The sequence below is a fragment of the Larus michahellis genome, chromosome Z (assembly GCF_964199755.1).
Source record: "Larus michahellis chromosome Z, bLarMic1.1, whole genome shotgun sequence".
Lineage (NCBI taxonomy): Eukaryota > Metazoa > Chordata > Aves > Charadriiformes > Laridae > Larus > Larus michahellis.
Genome location: NC_133930.1, coordinates 28,675,628 through 28,693,986, shown reverse-complemented (window position 1 = coordinate 28,693,986; position 18,359 = coordinate 28,675,628). Strand labels below are relative to the sequence as shown.

The window sequence follows — 18,359 nt, the reverse complement described above, 5'->3', positions numbered from 1 at the left end:
GTGGATGCTGGAAACGCGGCGGCGGCGGCGCGGGGATGCGCCGGCTCCCCCCCTTCCTCCTCCTCCTCCTCCTCCTCCTCCTCCTCCTCCTTCTCGCCAGGTCCCTGCCCTGCACCGTCTCCGTATAAAAGGGCCGCCGCCTCCCCGCCCGCCCTCACTCCCCTGCCGCCTGCGGAGCCGCCGCCGAGCCGCCCTTCTCCCCTCAGCGCCCCAGGGCCGCGGGGAGGCGGCGACGATGGCCACCGTGGTGGTGGAAGTGGACCCGGAACCCTCCTGCAGCATCCCCAACCCTACCTCTCCCAGCCTCTCCCACCGCTTCCTGGACAGCAAGTTTTACCTGCTGGTGGTCATCGGGGAGCTGGTGACCGACGAGCACCTGCGGCGGGCCATCGCCAACATCGAGCGAGGTGAGGCGGCGGGGAGCGGGGACGCCGCAGGCAGCGCCGCGGCGCCCCCCCCCGCCGGCGGCTTCCGACTCCTCGGACGCGGCCGGGGCTCACCCCACCCCACACACGCCCCCCAACCCCACGCAGGGCACGGCCACACGAGCCGCCAAGCCGCGGTCCCCGGTTCTTTATTCCACGACGGTCCCGCCGCACCCACTCCCCCCCGCACCCCCTCCCCACCCCCCACCCCTTTTTGTTTTTCATCCTCCCCCGGTGAGGTACGGGCGGGCCGGGCCCCGAGAGCCAGCCCGGCAGCGACCCCCCCCCCCCCATCGGAGGGGACAGGGACGGGGACAGGGACGGGGACTGGACGGGAGCCCGGTGCCCGCGGCGCCGCCGCCGAGCCCCGTCTGCCCGGCGACACCGGCGGGTGGGCGTGGCGCGGTCCGCACTGCGGTCCCTATGGCAGCCCGCAGCGGACAAAGGGCGGCCGCGGCGCCGGCGGCAAAGGCGGCTGGGGATGGGGATGAGGATGGGCATGAGCATGGGCATGGGCATGGGCATGGGCATGGGGCTGCGGGGCGGCTGCTGCCCGCAAACCCCCGTCCTTGCCGCCGCCCAACCGAACCGGCGGCGTTCGGGGCGTTTTCCTCCTCGGCGGCAAAGGCTGCCCGAGCGGGAGTGCAGCCCTGCCTTTGTGTCTAACTTTGGGCGGTGAGACTTTTCTCTCGGCTGGAGAAATTTTCGGGACCCAAGCTTCCTATGTGCATATATATGTATATTTCAATGAAGAAAAACCTTATGGGTAACAAGGCTAATACCTGAGCGCTCAGCCTCATTTATCGTCCGGCTACAGGCTGCTTTGACTCGCTGTTTATTTGTCCTTTTTCTTACGATGGCGATGGGAGAAGGTACCACAAGTGAAATGACAGTTTTGTAAGTTCTCATTGTGTTTTTTCATACAATAGATTGCAGCGTGCGCGCAGAGCAGGAGAAAAAAAAGCCCCGTTGCAGTAATAGTGGTATGAAGCACAAAGAAAATTATTGCTGGACCCTATTTGAGTTTGTTAAACTCAATTGATACCCGATTTTGTAACATATATTTTTGTTCTGGGCCAGTGAAAGCAGAGATTTCAGCAACCTGCCATTGTTAGAGCGGAGGATGAGACCCTGGAATGGGGAATTGGTAGCAGCCTTGTCATGTAGGTGTGGTTCAGCAGTCCAGCTAGGACTTCATTTGTCTCTATTGTTGCTTTCTCAAGCATTGTTGCTTTAGTTGGCTATTTCTCTTGATTCTTTTTCACAACTGTTTGTGGTAAAGGGCTGCCTCATCACAGCTAACCAGCTTCACCATGACCTGTTCATCTTTATTGCTACCATTGTCTCCTAGGGAGAACTACTGAGGCAGATGCTTTGTCATTCAGAGCCTCTTCAGCATTGCGCTTCCCTAATTCTATCTAATTTTTGTCTGTGTCACAAGTGAATTGGCTGGATTTTAATTAAATTATTAAAAATTATAGAGCAAATGGATAAAACTTCTGCCCTCAAGACAGCTGATGTCATCCTTCCTTTGAAGAAATGCTCTTCAGTCTCTTCTTGAAGCTTCTATTGTACAGTTGCTGCTGCATAGCTCTGTTGCTGCTACCTCCTGCCACTAAGCATAACACCCACTTGCAGTTTTAGATGTTCAGAGGGAAAGCTTTGACCTTTTTATTCATCATTTTGGATTAGAAGTCACCTCACTGCTCCTGGCGTCAGGGTCAGACTGAGGTTTTGCCTGGTAGAAAAAAACCTTGATCAAATTTTGAGGTGCATTGTTCTGGATGGGTACACTGGGAATCTGAAGCTCTACCTGCGTGAGGCAAATATGGGCTCCACTGATCTTTTTCTCTTTGGAAAGTGTGCTGTAGTCTGGAGAAACCCACTTCTTTCAACATTTATTCTAAACAGCCTTAAATGCGTTTTGGGTTCTTGGTAACTCTGCCTCACTATCTTCTCTGGTACATCTCCTGAGTACCACCACTGAAAACTGTGGATTCATGCGCCAAACTGCAGAGCAACGTGTCAAAGAAAACATCTGCTGATAACACATCAGTGGCGTGATGCTACGCAACCTGGTGGAATGCAGAGTCATTTCTTAATATATCATGAAGAGGGAATGGCGTGATGAGATACGTTTTCAGTAATCACATTTGGGATGTGACTTTGCTAAAGGGGGCAATCCTCCAACCCACCGTCCACTAAAAAAGAAGGGGGGAGTGAAGGAAAAGCTTAAAGATCTTTTTCGTCTGGTAGATGCTACTGGGTGTGTCCTGCCTGCTGTCTGATTAGTCCTGTGTCTAGTGCCATTGCACTCCTAAGACTGCAGAAAGAAAGAAATAGCTCCAGTTCAGCCATGCTTCCCGCAATTATGTCCATGCTGTTAATGATCTACATCATTGGACTGACCTTGGATTTTAGTTCCAGGTTTACCTCTGTTCTACACAAACCTGTTTTGGTTATATAACGTATATAATACATTATGCTACTTTATAATGTACATGCATAATTTTTGCATCCAGACTGCTGAATCATGCAGCTGTAGATTTGAGATATTGTATCCAAATCCTAGCTTCAGCCTCTAGAACTAACTAGAACTAATGTGTGCATGGGATGTCCAGGCTTTTTTTTTTTTTTTGCTATTTATTTTGAGTCCTACATTTTGGGCATTGCCTGGCTCAGCAATCTTGACTACGCCTAATCAGAATCCTATCCCTACAGCAAATTTGGATTCATGGCAAAAGCAGCTAGGGATGGTGGACAGGCCTTATCATTAGCATTGCTGAATCATAGTCCATACCGCTTAACTGGCCTCCAGGAAGCTTTGTAGTCTCCCCACACAAGCTTGCTGTCAGAGGCCAGCGGGCTGTTTATCTTCTAGCTTCTTGAAGTCCTGCTCTCATTCATTCAATGTACTTCAGCTTTGTGATCGATATTGGTTTACTAGTCATAGTTTTCATATGTGCTGTACATGCGTGGTATTATATCATCTTTATTTTCTTGCTCTTAAATATTCCAACACCTGGAAAACATTAAAGCCTGCTGAGCTGTATTTGTCTGCCAAAACTACGCCCCAAAAATGCACCATATGGCCAAGAGATTTTTGAGAAATGAAAATATGGAGACTTGCAGAAGAGCCTCACTGCTTATGCCTCTGAACAATGATGCATCAGTCAGGAAGTGGAGGTGGCTGGTTACAGCTCAGTTATTTTTCTCTTGAGTGGTTATGAAACACACAGGCACTACTGTATTTCCAAATTTATTTGGAGTTTCAAATGGCAGCTACTTAATAGCTGGTAGCATAATAGTAGTAAGCATGCTCCTACCTAGACTGGGATGCTGACAAGGAAAAGCCCTGGATGAATTCTCCCTGAAGAGGCTTCAGGCTCTTGAAATGCAGATGTTCATATTTGCATGGAGAACGTACTCAGAGCTGCAATGGGAGACCAGCATTGCAGATCTGGTTTCTCTGCTCTTCCCCCTCTTTCTCCTCCTCACCCTTCAGCCCTACAACATGGCTTCTGCCAGCGCGAGTCCTGAAGCTTCTGCTGCCTTGAAAGAGAATACAGCATGGGGGCTAGCGTTGACGGTAACGTTCACAGCCTGAAGCCCTGACAGAGTTACCAGCAGGAGTGTTGGTGCTAGTCTCACAGTGAGGGGTTGGCCACACACCTCTTCAAGCACCTTCATGCCAAGCCCCAAAGTGATTTAACTCAACAATTTCATGCAAAGGCATGGTCAGGCATGTGGGGAGGAGCCACCAGACACTTCCTCACCTGCAGTCCCTTCTGTGTTTGCCAGCTAATTTGTGTAAGACTAATGATGTTCCTTTAGGAAAAAAAAAAAAAATCACTGTAATGTTAGTGTTCAAAATTGCAGCAGTGCCTGGACTTACCTGTAGTGCAACTGCCTGCTCAGTATTTTTTAAAACTAGAAGATTTTTCAGAACAATTCCAAAACAAGAAAACTGTAGAAAAATTATGAGCGTGTTCTCCTGATTTTTTTCATTTAGTCATCGAAATCTTATGGAAGGAAACTATAAATTTGGCTGCAGTGATTTCCACCCACTCCCCCCCTCCCCTCCCAACCCAGTCAAATTTCAATCCTTAAAAATATTTTTTGGCATAATACATTATTTTTTTTAAATCGTATCTGTGCCATATTGTATCTCACTTTCTAAGTAGCTGGGGCGGGGGGAGGGAGTGGTAGGGAATAGAGATGTCCTGTTTAGTTTTTGAAAGAAAAAAGATCAAGCATAACATTTTTAAATCTCAAAACTAGAATTTTGATACTTCATAAATAAAAGATCACTTAAATTTTAATTTTAAATATGAGATGCTTCAAAGCTTTTGAATGAAGAAGTCAGCAATTTAATACTTGGTATTTAAATATTAATTTGCAACATGCTAGGTGATGCTGTCTTTTTTTCTCAGAGGTACAAGTGCAATGGTCCTGCAATGTGATTAAAGTTTTCTCCAAGTGATTCATTTTCAGTTTTGTAAATCCGTGTATCGCTATTTTAAAGTCAATTCAGGGACATCAGTAGCTTCTCATAATGTGGCTACTAGGATGTGAGACCAGCAGTCCTAAAGCTGTGGCCTTGAAGAATGGTTACCATTTGGAAAGGCAGACTTCCTCTTGCTTGTGACTGATTCCTTTCCAGAATGCTTGTTCTGAGCGCTCCTCACTTTCCAAAAAATAGCTGTATGCCTTGAAAGGAAGAGAGGCTGGGTCTGGAATTTAGAAATGTGTAAATAGCATGAATACAAATGGAGAAATACTCAGTTAAAACTTCCAGTGCTCATGTACCAAGCTAGATGTGTTTTTTATCTTGAATTTTAGGAATCCGATCATGGGACACAAACTTGGTTGAATGCAACTTGGACCAAGAACTGAAACTTTTTGTGTCTCGCCATTCAGCTCGATTCTCTCCTGAAGTTCGAGGTGAGTTTGGAAATGTTTGACAAGGGGGTTATTTGTTTGGTTTTTTTTTTAAGAGCCCACTTTTATTAGTGATTCTTTACAATGAATAATTTTTTCCTTTATTTTAAAATATGACTTGAAAATTAAATGTTTTAACTTTCTCACAACTTAACTGTAAAATAATCAGTCTTTTAGGTACTGTGTATATCACCGTGATTACTTTGGTAGTAGATGTTCATTTTAGTGTCACATTAAAGTTAAATAAAACCAACTTTTTGACTGAACATTTTGGTTATGTAGCACTAGTAGTCCCAAAGACTGAAGCTTATTGTAGTAGGTAGAGCACACACGAAAAAAATTACCTGGAAGTTTAGCTCTATAGTTTGATAGAGCCATAAATAGTGTCACAGTTGTTGCTCAAGCACGGCTCAAGCCCTGTGTTTCTTCTTGGTATGAAAAGCTGAGGGGTGGAGGGCCTACCTTGACTCACAGGAAATTTCTTTGGCTTGTATGAGGAAATTAGAAATTTACAGGACTCATAAGACTAAATCTCTTCTGCTGCCTTTTCTTCAAGCCTGTCCTTCCTTTAGAGGATTCATACAATAAAGCAAAACAGAACAAAAAAAATCCAATTTTGTCAAGTGTATAATTTGATGTTGTTCTTGTTGCATGGGAGTCAAGGGTTTGGTAAGTTTTCTAACATCTCATTAACACAAATGCTGAGTGAGCATGGGTAAGATTAATCATGGTTTTCAGGTAAAAATATATAACCTCTAAGGAGCAGAGGTTGCTTTCATTATTGAAATTGTCATAGCCACGTACACATTGACTAGTACAACCTAGTACTGATGACTGTTATAAATTCCAGCTTCAGGAACATCTCTTTAGTATGGTGAAAAAGGGCTATGAAATGTTGTATCACGCTTTTACATCACATTCCTAGGGTCATTTGCTACACATTGTTGACAAAGAGATCTTGATATCTTGCAAGCATGACGGCATTGACCTGACTGTTTTGAGTAATGTACCAAAATGTCTTGTGCAACTAATTCTTCCTCTTACAGCAAAATCTGCTATAATCTGCTATAGCCTATGTGGCATTTCCCCATATCTATAGAGAGTAAAACGTTGCTGGAGTTAAGAAAAAAAACCAAACAAACCTCTATGATTCTTCCCCTGGTTTGAATACCCACAGAACCATACAACAATACTCATTGTGAAGATTTAGAGTCAAGGCATGTAGACTCAAGGCAAGTAAACTCAGGCCTAGAATACGTCTTTCATTTCAGTCTAAACGTCATGAAGCCTATTCAGCTTTTCAGTGATACTAGTTGCTTTGCTTTACAGAGAGGGTATTCTGATAAGTGAAATTAGCAGAGTTTATCTTTAAGAAATACAAGTTGCAATGCATCCCATTATTAACATGTGTGTGGTATGTGTTTTACTTTAAAATTTCAGGGAGCAAAAAGATTCTGTGCTTCTTCTTTAGCAAAAATATTCCAGAGAGTCTAATATCTTTTGCTGTCTTCTTTAGATGATATATCCTTATACCATTGCATGAATTAAAATACAGCAAATACTCTACTTTCATATGATTAATAAAATAAGATTGTGTACCCCTTTCTTCAACAGAAAGATCAGAATACTCAACGAATTTTTCTCTAGGAATTGTATTTTTTGGTTGATTTTTTTTTTCTTGTTTGTCTAGACTTGCCTGTTTATTCTGTCATTGTGTTGAATTACAGCTTAATTGCATGTGACTGGAATTCATCAACCTCCCTATGACAAGCAGTAATGAATGTGTTTTTCACCACTGCTCAATCTTTAAACAATGAACTGCCAAAATCTATGTTGAAAGAGCATTAAGGAAGCCTGAAACTTGAATAAAGGGAACATCCAGGAATAAAGCTAGCCCTCTTGACCAATTTCTTGTCTAAAGTTTTGTGGGGTAGCCCACTGGCACCTGCCAAATCCCACTGCACAGATCAGAGGATCATTTATGTAGTTTCTCTCTGGGGTTCTCTGATGCTGAATCTGCATGAGACTCCTTTGTATCCTCTCTGCTGTTTGGTAGGGAGAAGGGATTTTTTTTATTGTCATTTGTTAATAAAATTTCAGAATGTTTGATTTCTGTTAGAACACCCAAATGTTGAATTTTGAGTGTTTAGCTGGTGAAATGGTCAATATTCATACTAAAGAGATGATTGTAAGTATGTATTCCCTTATATTCCCAAAATCAGGAATCCTGTGGAATTTGTGTAACTAGGTGACCTTTTGTCCAAGGAAAGTATTCATCCAAGGTGACGGGGTAGTCTGTGAGATGTAATTAAACAGCCTTTTTTTCAATCCTTTGAGACTGAACCCTTTGTGAGACTCGCACACAGAGACAGTTTACTCTCGAGGAAGGGTAGAGTCATCTACTGTGTCTGCACAGCTCCTAGCGTAGTCAGGTCTGATTGCGGACTGAAGCCTGTTTGATTACAATGTTTAATTATGGTAATTGCAGCTCTGGCTCAGTAAATGCCTGTGTGCTTCTCAAAGCAGCTCGAGGATACACACAGCAGCAATATGAAGGGTAGGACTCTTTCTCCAAAAGGAAGCTTGGAGGAAAAGGGGCCAACCCTGTCCCCATGCCATATGCCTGCAATCTCAAAGGAGAGACATGCGAGAGAATACGTCTGTCAAAGCATTCATGTGTTTTCACTTGAGGAATTTGAGGTCTAATCCTTCTCCCTGTGTAGTAAATAGCAACGTACATGTTGATACTGCAGGGAGCACGGCTGGATCCCAACACTCTTTTTGTGCCCTTTTTTTTTTTTTTTTTTTTTTTTCCAAGGGGATGGGTTGTCACAGTGGTATCTGTGCATCCTGTATTGAGCTGCTGGGCAACTTATGGATGATTTATCATTCCTGAAAAATAGGAATCAGAATGGAAATGCCACAGATCTTTTCTGACACCTTCTAAACCAGCTGAGTTAGCAGACTCCTTAATAATACCAAATCTTGCAGAGATGTTGTTGTCAGGTGTTGGTGAAAAATGAGTAACAAAGCTTATTAACTGGTTGCCAAGACAACAGGCAACACGACTTAAAATGGGTACTCCAGTGCTTGCTTCTGTTTTCTCTGTCATGTACTAATAACTTCCATCTTATGTTAACATCACAAGGAGAAAAAATTAAAACAATGGATTGTAACATGTAAGTGCTGAAAAAGAAGCTGTGTATCTGGTAGTGAGGCAGAGCAAGAGGAGAGTCTTGGGAAGGGTTCTGTTGAAATTGCAGCTGTACCTACCAATCTTTTCTTAATTAAAAAAAAAAACAAACCAAAACCCCAAAACAACAAAAAAAATCCCCAAAAAACAACACTTCCATCTGCATAAAGAAGCTTCACAGGAGACCAAGTAAATGGGGTTTAGGGTGGGGGTGTTGGAGGGCAAAGCCATTGAGGGCCCTTCTGCAAGACTTCCACAGCTGCTGTTTTGTCCCTCAGCTTCCACCTGGGGACACTTGACTCTTCCATTGGTGCGTATTCAAGCCCTTGTCTAGACAAAATCTGTTTTATTTAAATGGCTGTTCAGCAGCTAGTCGCCGCTAACCTTCTAAGAAACACCGCTCTAGCAATGCACTGTGGCTACTTTGTACTTTGTCCTGTTATTATGAAGAATGCGTATCTGTGGAAGATGAGTTTCCTGTCTGAACAGTACTGGGACGTCTCCTGTCGTCTGTAAATCAGCAGCTGGTGGCTTAAGTGAGTCATTCCTTTCCTGTGCCCAAGACTTTCTTTTTCTCTAGCCTGCCTGCAGCTGGGGGAGGGGGACTTCGGCAAAGTGCAAGACATGTTTGGTGTCCCCTCAGCAGCCACCTGCTTCAGCAGCAGCAGCGGTGTGCTTGCCTCCTTCAGGCTTCCTAACAAAGGTCATTGGTCCCTGAAACTGTCATTACCCCAAAAAGCCTTAACAGCTTTCATTCTGGAAGTTACAGTTTCAAAAGTTACTGTTTAAGACTGTTAGTAGCCTGTGGAGAATTTTTTGGATCTGGAAATTTTGGTCATCAATGGCCACAGCTCCATACTTTGCCAAAGTGGTGTATAGTCCCATTGCCTTTGTCAAAGCAGATCTAAACCCAGTTAATATCACACCTAGTAGCTTGCAGTGTGAGCTCATGGAGTTGCTGACAAAATCCTAAAGGGCATGGGTTTAATACTGTCTTACCAAAAATTGTATTTCATCAAAATTTGACAAAGAAGAGGACATAGGTACTTGAGCAAAACTTATCACTTAAAATGAAAGAAAGAGAAAAGAGCCGAGAACTTAAGACCAGATTTCTCAGCTTGTGTCAGAGTACCATCACAAAGTGCCTAGGAATTGATTTCACTTAAAATCTCAAGTAGTCTGGTATGCAGATTTAGGGACATCCTGTAAATATGATTCTGCGGCTATTAAAGACTGCTAGCTGGAATAGCTATGGAGTGGAGTCATTTTAGCTCACTATGTATTTGGAGAGGTTAATTTTAGCTGGCTGCGAGACTTGTTTTGTTTCTCAAAGCATTTTGTGTCTTGGAAGAAAGAAAATGGAGGCAGAATAGGATTTAGGGAATTGAGCTGACTCATGCTGCTGCGGCAGTGAATGGTGTCCCCGCAGGGCGTTGCTGTCAGTGGTCCAGGGCTGCAGCAGTGGGGCTGCCCGGCAGCGTGAGCATGGAGACCCCCGGTGCCCTCGGGGGGGCAATCGGCTTCAGGGCACACATATATCTCTTCTCTACTCATGACCTTTTTTTTTTTTGGGGGGGGGGATGCCAGGATTTTGGAGGCTCAGGAGAGGATCTCAGTGTAACAGCCTATATGTTCAGATACATGAATTGTCAAAGCCTTCCTTTCTTCCTACTAATCAAATTTCCAGAGATGGGTTAATAAGTGACTTTATATTTTCTTTTTTTTTTTTTTTTTTTTTTTTAGTGAATAAATTGTTGCACTTATGTGACAATCATTCTGGCACTGACTTCCATTTCTGCTTTTTTAGGAATGATTTCAAAGAAAATTAGCATGAATTTACATTGCTGCCAACACACCATACTAAGCTGTTAGCATGAATCAGCAAAATGACTGGAGGTTATTTTTAAATGCCTTGTATCGCAAGTACATACAATATGTTCAGTGGTCTTACAGTAGCCCATATTTTATGGTAACGGTTTTTTGACCTGTGTGAGGCAGCTACCAGAGGCATGGGATTAAGTTAGTAGTGAATAATGACAGAATTTTAACTGTGTTATGAAATTTGAATCCCCATTCCTCTTATTAAAATGATAATTCAGCATACCTAATGGTATATTCATGAGGGTTATTTTGTTAATGATTATTTAACAAAAACTTACGGAATTCTAATTCTTAATTTGTCCCTTACGAGACTGCTCAATCTTTCTTTCCTAACATTTTGTCTGTGGGATGTCTGAAACTGAATACTTAAACAATATTTTATTTTTGACCCTTGCCCAGCATCATTTACAGATGACCTACCTCTCATCTCTCCTATCATAAATTTATAACAAATGTGTAACCAGAACATCATTGCCAGTAGGTAGGGAAAATACACATTTTAGTCAGCAACAGTCACAAACAGAAAGCTGGATAGTTCTGTAACAGAGGCCCATGCTTTTGCATGAACCCACCTGACTGTCCCACCAAAAACACATGATGGTTACTTTTGGCCTGTACTTATTAGTGGCAATCTATTCCTAGAGTCGAAAAGAAAAGCCAGTGCTCCTGGCAACCTGCGTTTGCATGCTGTCTGTGCATGCAGCGTAGACTAGTAAATGTTAAAGACATGACTGTTCTGGTTCTTGGCTTTTCTATTGGTTGGAATTAGTCTGTTTATGATCCAAAACTAGTTTTGATTCAAAACTAGTTGCTGATACAAGACAAAATTAAGTTTAAAAAAATTGTATTAACGTAATAACTAATTCAGAAACAAACTTGTGTGGATTTCAGTATTATTTTAATGTTGCAACTTGAAGTATTTTGGTACGTGAAAGGTTATCTATAGTGATGAGACGAGTCACTGTCCTGTGTCCCTCTGTCTCCATCTCCTGCATAGCTGTATGTGGGAGATTCTGCCCATCAGAACTCTGGGAAGCTGAGGGTTTTATTTAAAACAAACACCAAAAAACCCACAAAACCAAAAACCAAAAACCAACCCAAACCAAAAAATTTCTTCCAATGAGATGAGCCATATTCTTGGGCTGTGTAATCTCTGAGTGAGATGAATGAGCTATGTAGACTTTCACCTGGACGTCAACTCCCCCCTGCCAAAGGCAGCCTTTGGAAGCTGTCCCAGTTTTATGGCAGTTACGTAGCTCTTCTGGAGAAAAGACTGATCACAGATTTACCTCCCATATCCTGAATCAGAAATAAGCTTTTCTAGGTCTTGTAAGCTCTTTATGGTGGATTGAGTTCTTTCCCCCACCCCCAAGAGACTAGAAAGAACAAAAGCAAGAAAACCCATGGGTCAAGATAAAGATAAAGATGACTTGATAGGTGAAGGAAAGAGGAAAAAACTAACAAGTAAAGCAAAGGAAATCGCTCAGCCTCCTCTTTGGCAGACAGAGTGGGGCAAAAGAAAGCCTTGATGCTGTGCAAGCACTGCTCGGCAATAGCCAAAACATTGGTTCTAGACACAAATCCAAAATATAGCACCTTACTGGCAGCTGTGAGGAACATTAAGTCTATCCTACTCAGAGCCAGTAAACTCTTCTAGAATTGGTTGTTGCTTAATATTCATATGTGTATCCATTAATAAGAGCATGACTCCAGTCTTGGATGAGTCCTTTCAAAAGACGACCAGGAAAGGACTGGTTTCCTGGATCACTGTAAGTGATGGGACAGACAAGAGAGACTAGAAAAATATTAGAACAGGGAAGAGGGAAGCTTTGTTTTCATCTTTTTGTGTTCATGTTGTGTTTTTCTGCTGGCACTATTGTTGAACTTCTGGGAAATAAATACAGGATGAAGTCTGACGGACCCCTAAGACGAGAGCCCAACTAGAGGAGCTCTAGAGGGCTTGGAAACACCCAAGACACATCCTGGCATGGGTATTATAGCCATCCAGCATGCTTTCTTAATCTCAGGTTGCGTCCCAAAGTTTTCTTGGTCTTCCAGAACCTGCATAGAATTTAGACAAACTGAAAAAAATGAATAAAAAATTATTTCCTATGTGACCAGTACTTCAAATTGATGTAGAAGGCAATGCCTTCAAGAATATCTCCAGATAGGATTTAATGCTTGTCGCAAGCTAATAATTTAATGGCATTACTCATAATCGTTTGTCTAGTACTATTGAATTTTTCTAACTTACCATTACTAGCTGCAAAGCTCAGATTCTAAAAGTTCATTGGACTTGGAAGATTTAAATATTTTTCAATACTAATTAGGTTTTTGCACATTTAACACTTCCTAGCAACTTCATAAATTTTAATCTTGCTGTCCAGTTTTTCAGCAATTGTGTTACAGAATGCTATTCTTTTTACATTTCAATGCACTATATATAAAAAAGCTTGAAATGGTCCTTTGTTTTTAATTGTGTCCTACTATGTGAATTGCTATATCAAATGAAAAACGTACCACCTTTCAACATAACACATGGAAGTCACCGAACCCAAATCCAAATGGAAATGGTGTATTACTTAAGTGACTCCTTAAAAGTAGGGATGGGCTTCATTGATCATAGCGCTGTCTCAACTGCATAAATACTTTGGCTACACCAATTGTATTCCTGTAGATTCCCTAGTGGGAATAGTTGCTCTACACCTAACAACCCTCTATACCTATTAAAGCCTGTAATTACAACAAGAAATACAATTTGTCTCCAGCTTTGATGGGATAATGTCATTGTACATCAAGTAGGGGATTATCATGTGGAAGGAGAGCTTGCTGACATTCTAATTTTGTGTTGGAACAGGAGGATCTGATAGTATTAATCTATTAGGAGGAGATATTGCGGAGGAGGAAACACATTTACTGGGATATGCAAATGGGTGTGGGTCTTCCACAACTATTTATAGACAGTAATCGTAAGAAAGAGGTGATGCAAAGCATTCAGATTTCCTTAAGCAGTATAGAATCATTATTCAGTCCATTGAACAGTATAATACAATCATGCACTAGAGCCGTGCTTACCTAAAAAGGTATAGTTTTGACTTCTGGATTGTTTCATGGCCTGTGTGCTCCCATTGTAACTGAATTGGTTTAAACTGAAAGCAAATTCTGGGCCAAGGATTCAGTTTCTTGCAGAGAATCTTGAAGAAACTTAGAGATTTACTTTGTTTTACATGTATCTACGTTTTTGTTTTGTTTTTTTTTTTTTTTTCAGTTTCGCACAGCGTGTTATGCATTTGCTTCCCTAACTTTCAGTCCGTTCCTAAGTTGAGTCTTTTTCCCTGCTGATGTTGGAGACAGCTGGGCATCTGTGAAGTTACCTGTGTCCTCCCGTGCTTTTCAGGCCTTCCTAGAGCGCTCTGAGAATCAAATGAGTTTTTGACACCGTGCCTGTTGCTTTCCATGGGGATAGTAGTTACTGTGGTATGTTCAGCCCAGGGCAATGTTCCGGTCCTGGCATGGTAACACTTCCTCTCTTCTTGTTTTTAACTTGTAGTCACAAGAAAAGCAGGGATGACTTTAAAAGAAGGGGCCACTCTAAAAGCTTTCTTCTGCTATTGGAAGTGAAAGCGTGGTGGTGCAAGGCAGCCCTGCATAGAGCTACCCTCACAGCTCCAGATGAGGTGGTACCTCTACCCAGGACAGTGCAGCCCCAGACTTCAGTCCCTGGGAGCAGGATAATCTCGTCAGTGGTGGGCCTTTCAGAAGACCATTAGCAGGGTCTCATCACATCGGTATTTAGCTTTGCCACAGCTCTACTACCATGTTTCAGAGACAGCTTTGGTGTCCCTGCAAGGGCAGTTTTTCCATGGACAAAGCACAGATCAAAGGCTTTATTCCATGACACTGACGTCCAAAACTACTTTTCCCATTTTCCTGATGTATTCTTTTATGTCTTTAGCTGATTTTAAACATTGTATCCTGTTCCCTTCTGCTTTCCTAAAATGAGTGAAATGCTGAGTTTTGATATTAGCAGATGTTTTCAAGACTACGGAGAAGCTTGTGTTCATCCTAGACAACACTTACTTTTCTTCCTTTCCCTGTGCTGTTCCTGCTGCAGTCTTCCCGTATGTCACAGTAAGTCACAGTAATTTAGTGGTAAAATGTGAATGGCATCTTGTCAGTACTGGCGCTTCCAGGCTTGCTGCCTTTCTTGGAGCCACACCACAGCTAACAACAAAGGAATGTTTACTGTTTTAAGAGATGAGTTTAGAAAAAGCTGTGGTCAGGGATGTCTCGCTCACAAATGATGTTTTTTCATTTTTCCTCCTTCTACTTCTGGCTTCCCTCTGATATTAAATATGTCGGAGGCTACTTCTGACACTTCCAACTTTTTTTGCTGTTTTTTCTTTTGAGCAGATTGCTGCCTCTTTGTCAGTGATTGTTACCTTAATCTAGGCAATGATCGAATGAGATTTAGACCAAAGTCCTTGCTGAACTGCAGCAAACATTACTCCCTGTACTATTCCATGCCTGTGACTCACTTGCAAAGATGGGACATTCTCAGAGAATATTACGTCAATGTTAGGCCAACTGGTTTTCATTAGATAGTCTAGGTAACCTAGTTGTTGGCTAGGTGTGGACTGAAAACAATAAAAAAATCTCATCAATAATCACTGACAGGGGAGGAGGGGGAGAAGAGAAGATGTTTTCAAACCAGCAGAGTTCGTTCTCAAACCAGCAGAGATGTAGCTTACATGGCTCTGCCTCGCCATAGTACTATGACAACAGTTACTGCTTTGTAAATGGAATTAACAGGAGAGATATTCTCCACCAAGATGACTATTTGCGATCAAATCACAAATTGGCTGCATGAAGCTTGGAATCACGGTTGCTATAGCTGACAGCACAATAACAAACAGATTCACCACTGAGTTTGAAGCTTTTTCAGATTTTAGTGTCAAAAGTTTAGACTCTGAATATTCTCACCAAATATTTAAAGAACTCTTGAGAACCATTTTTGAGATCCTGTGAAATAAGAGGAAGCATAGGAAAGTACAAGCAATCTCAGACTTGCAGCTCTATTCATATTTTTTCATTATCTCTGGTGTCTTTTAAATTGTTACTGTTTTCAAACATTATCCTTTTCTGTTACAAATAAGTCATAATAATATACTTCAGGTTCAAAACTCATTCCCACCAAAGTTTCTGTATAAAATTCAGCATCATGTCATGCAGTTACAACTACTTGCTTTTTAAAAACTGAAACGAGCAATTAAGAAAATCCAAAGAATCAAAGAAACTGACAGCCCACATCATGTTTTCTCACCCTTTCCCTTTTTTGGAAATCGCCTACCATGGAACCACGCTCCCTCATGCTTTTTTGCCAGTAGATGGCATTCTCAATGCCCATACTCACTGCAGTGCACATGCTGAAGTCAGTATGAATACTTCTGTACTGTTTTTAGGTCATAGTACTTAATGTGAGACATATGTTTCTATTTTGCTCTGAGTTTAAATTTATTTTGCTTGGAGTTTAAATTTCAGACAATTCAGCTCTGTTGACTGTGAAGGACGAATACCTCAATGTGAAATGAACTTGGCAAACTTCAGATCTCTTATAGACAATGGAGGAAAAGCAGAGTGTAGCTCATGCAGGGCAAGAGCTCTCTCAGTTTGAAGACAAGAGATAGTCATCATTTATGAAAATGCTTAACATTACATTAACTCTGCAGAGCCAGTAGGGAGAAAAGCAATACCATTATACATACAGCTATATTTGTGTATAAATTAACAAGTGTTGCAGATATAGCTGAGGAAATCAGCCTTACAGATCATGTGTTCTCTGTATTTTCAGGATGTCTCTAGCAGACCTGAGCTTTCACTGTTTTGAAGCTGCAATATAACCACACCAAGACATACAGTAGTGCCTCTTCTCCTACGCTGAATTTAGAGCACAGCATGAAATAAAGGACTTGAGATCTAAGCAAGTAGACTCTGACTCACTTGTCAAGTTTAGTATATCTCTGTTTTTTCCCCTGTCTCCGTTTGTGCTATGACTGTTTGTTAGGAATACAGGAATACTGTAGCATGTAGTTTGACAAAGCGTTTCAGTATTGTCATCTAAAAATACTTGTTCATACAAGTTAAATCCCAGAGTGGCCTTTTGCCTTTCTTAGGGATGGAAAAAAAAATCATGGCTTTCTAAGTGACTGTGGAATAGACATGATAGACCCTAAATCAAGAGAACTGAAGCTTATTTCTTAACTTTGCCCCTCAAATGCATAAAGACTGACTGGCTGTCACACTCAGACACTGTGGACAATCCTTGGTCTGGATTATTCAGTTGCAGGGATGTAATGACATTTAATTCTTTTTGTCTTGCTTCAGCTTCTCGTCGAGGACTGCTCTGCCAAGTGTGCCAGTAGGGACTCTAATGTCAGTGATTTATGCAGTGTGGTCTTCATTAGAATTCAAAATGAGGCCACCAACTCTCTTCAAATAAGCCACCAGCCAGATGTTAGAAGGTAATCACTAGAGGGATCACTCAACTTGATTTGAAAATAACACTAAAGATGGAAAGCTGAGATTAGCCATTCGCCAATTTGTGTAACTCCTTCAGGTTTCTGAGTTGTTTTAAAAAAGACACGTGTGGACCGTTTTATGAAACTGAACACCTGAATACATCTGCATGGGCAAAGCCTTTTGATATATGCAAATGCTAGTAAATGGGCATTCAAATACTTTGCAGTTATTTAATTGTGGACAAAGCATCAGGGCTCTGGATGCTCTCTGGGAGTGGCTGTCTTTTACTACTTATTAAAAAAACACAACCCAAACAACAACAACAAAAAAAAACCCCAAAAAACAAAAAAGCCCAAAAATATACCCAGCATTTTATCTTAAATTGTGATTGCAAGATCACTTTGACAAATTCTGCTTTTAGCAAGTGTAAATTATGAGTAGTTTTAAACAGAAGGGTCCCTCCAGATCTACCCCATTATGTGTTAGGGCAGCCCCGGAATGCTGTTGGAGAATTGCGATTTGTAGGCCGCATCTATAGACAGTTGGAGGGAAGGGGTTGTGGAGAGCTATTCTATAGTTCATAACAGGGTTCCACATAAAATGAAACGCAGCACTGCTGGGTTGCCGTGGCACCACTTAAAACAAAGCCCAGCAATTCTCTCGTATGGTTTCCTTGCAAGTCTGGGCAGTGCTGGAGTTGGCAATAAATCAGCTGACTTCCATTAGAAATAAACCTCTGTAGGAAGCAGAGTGTCTGTGCAAAGTGTAACCCAAGCTGGTAAAATATTGTCTGCCATCTCTAACAAAGCTCCATGTCAAGTGGGAGTGAAATGCTTTTAAGCGCTGCCGCGTGTCTGTGGAAATGTGCGCTTTATGATTACTAAAACATTCTCGCCAGTCCTAAATCCAGGAGTGCTTACAGGGTAAAAGCTAAAATGCCATGGGGAGATGAAGTAAATGACATTTTGATTACCCCCCCGAGTTTGGCTTAGTGACTGACACAACCTACAAATCATGGGGGAAGAGAAGTGGCAAGGAGTCTTCTTTTGCCTTTTGTCACCTCTGCTGTGCCATCCCCGCCTCTGCAGGGCTGCTTATCTCAAGGCTGAGGGTTAATTAGAAGACTTTGAGGCTGAAGTTGTGGAAGGGAATTTAAATGGCATCTGTATGGATTACAATCTGGATCTGGTGGAGTTCATTAGCATGCAGGCGGAGTTCGTGCGTCTCTCTGCCTCTTTTCCCAGAGCTCACGACTTCCAGGCATTTCCACACTCCCGCAGATCTGTTGTGCCTTGTGGGCTTGGCCTGCATTTTCATATTAGCACAGTTTAATTAGGCAAGGAGAGATTGCTGTGTCTCCAGAATGATCTACGGATACGACAGATCAATATTTATTACAA

General features: G+C 42.1%; 1 protein-coding gene across 1 annotated transcript in view; it reads left to right on the top strand.

Moving 5' to 3' along the window:
• The first annotated feature begins 217 nt into the window (after nt 1-217).
• The window catches only part of MAP1B (microtubule associated protein 1B), a 67,390-nt gene continuing 49,248 nt past the window's right edge, over nt 218-18,359 (top strand). The window contains exons 1-2 of the mRNA XM_074569140.1: nt 218-407; nt 5,268-5,369. Coding sequence (XP_074425241.1) covers nt 236-407; nt 5,268-5,369 — 274 coding nt within the window. The 5' untranslated portion in view covers nt 218-235. The remainder of the gene's footprint in view (nt 408-5,267; nt 5,370-18,359) is intronic.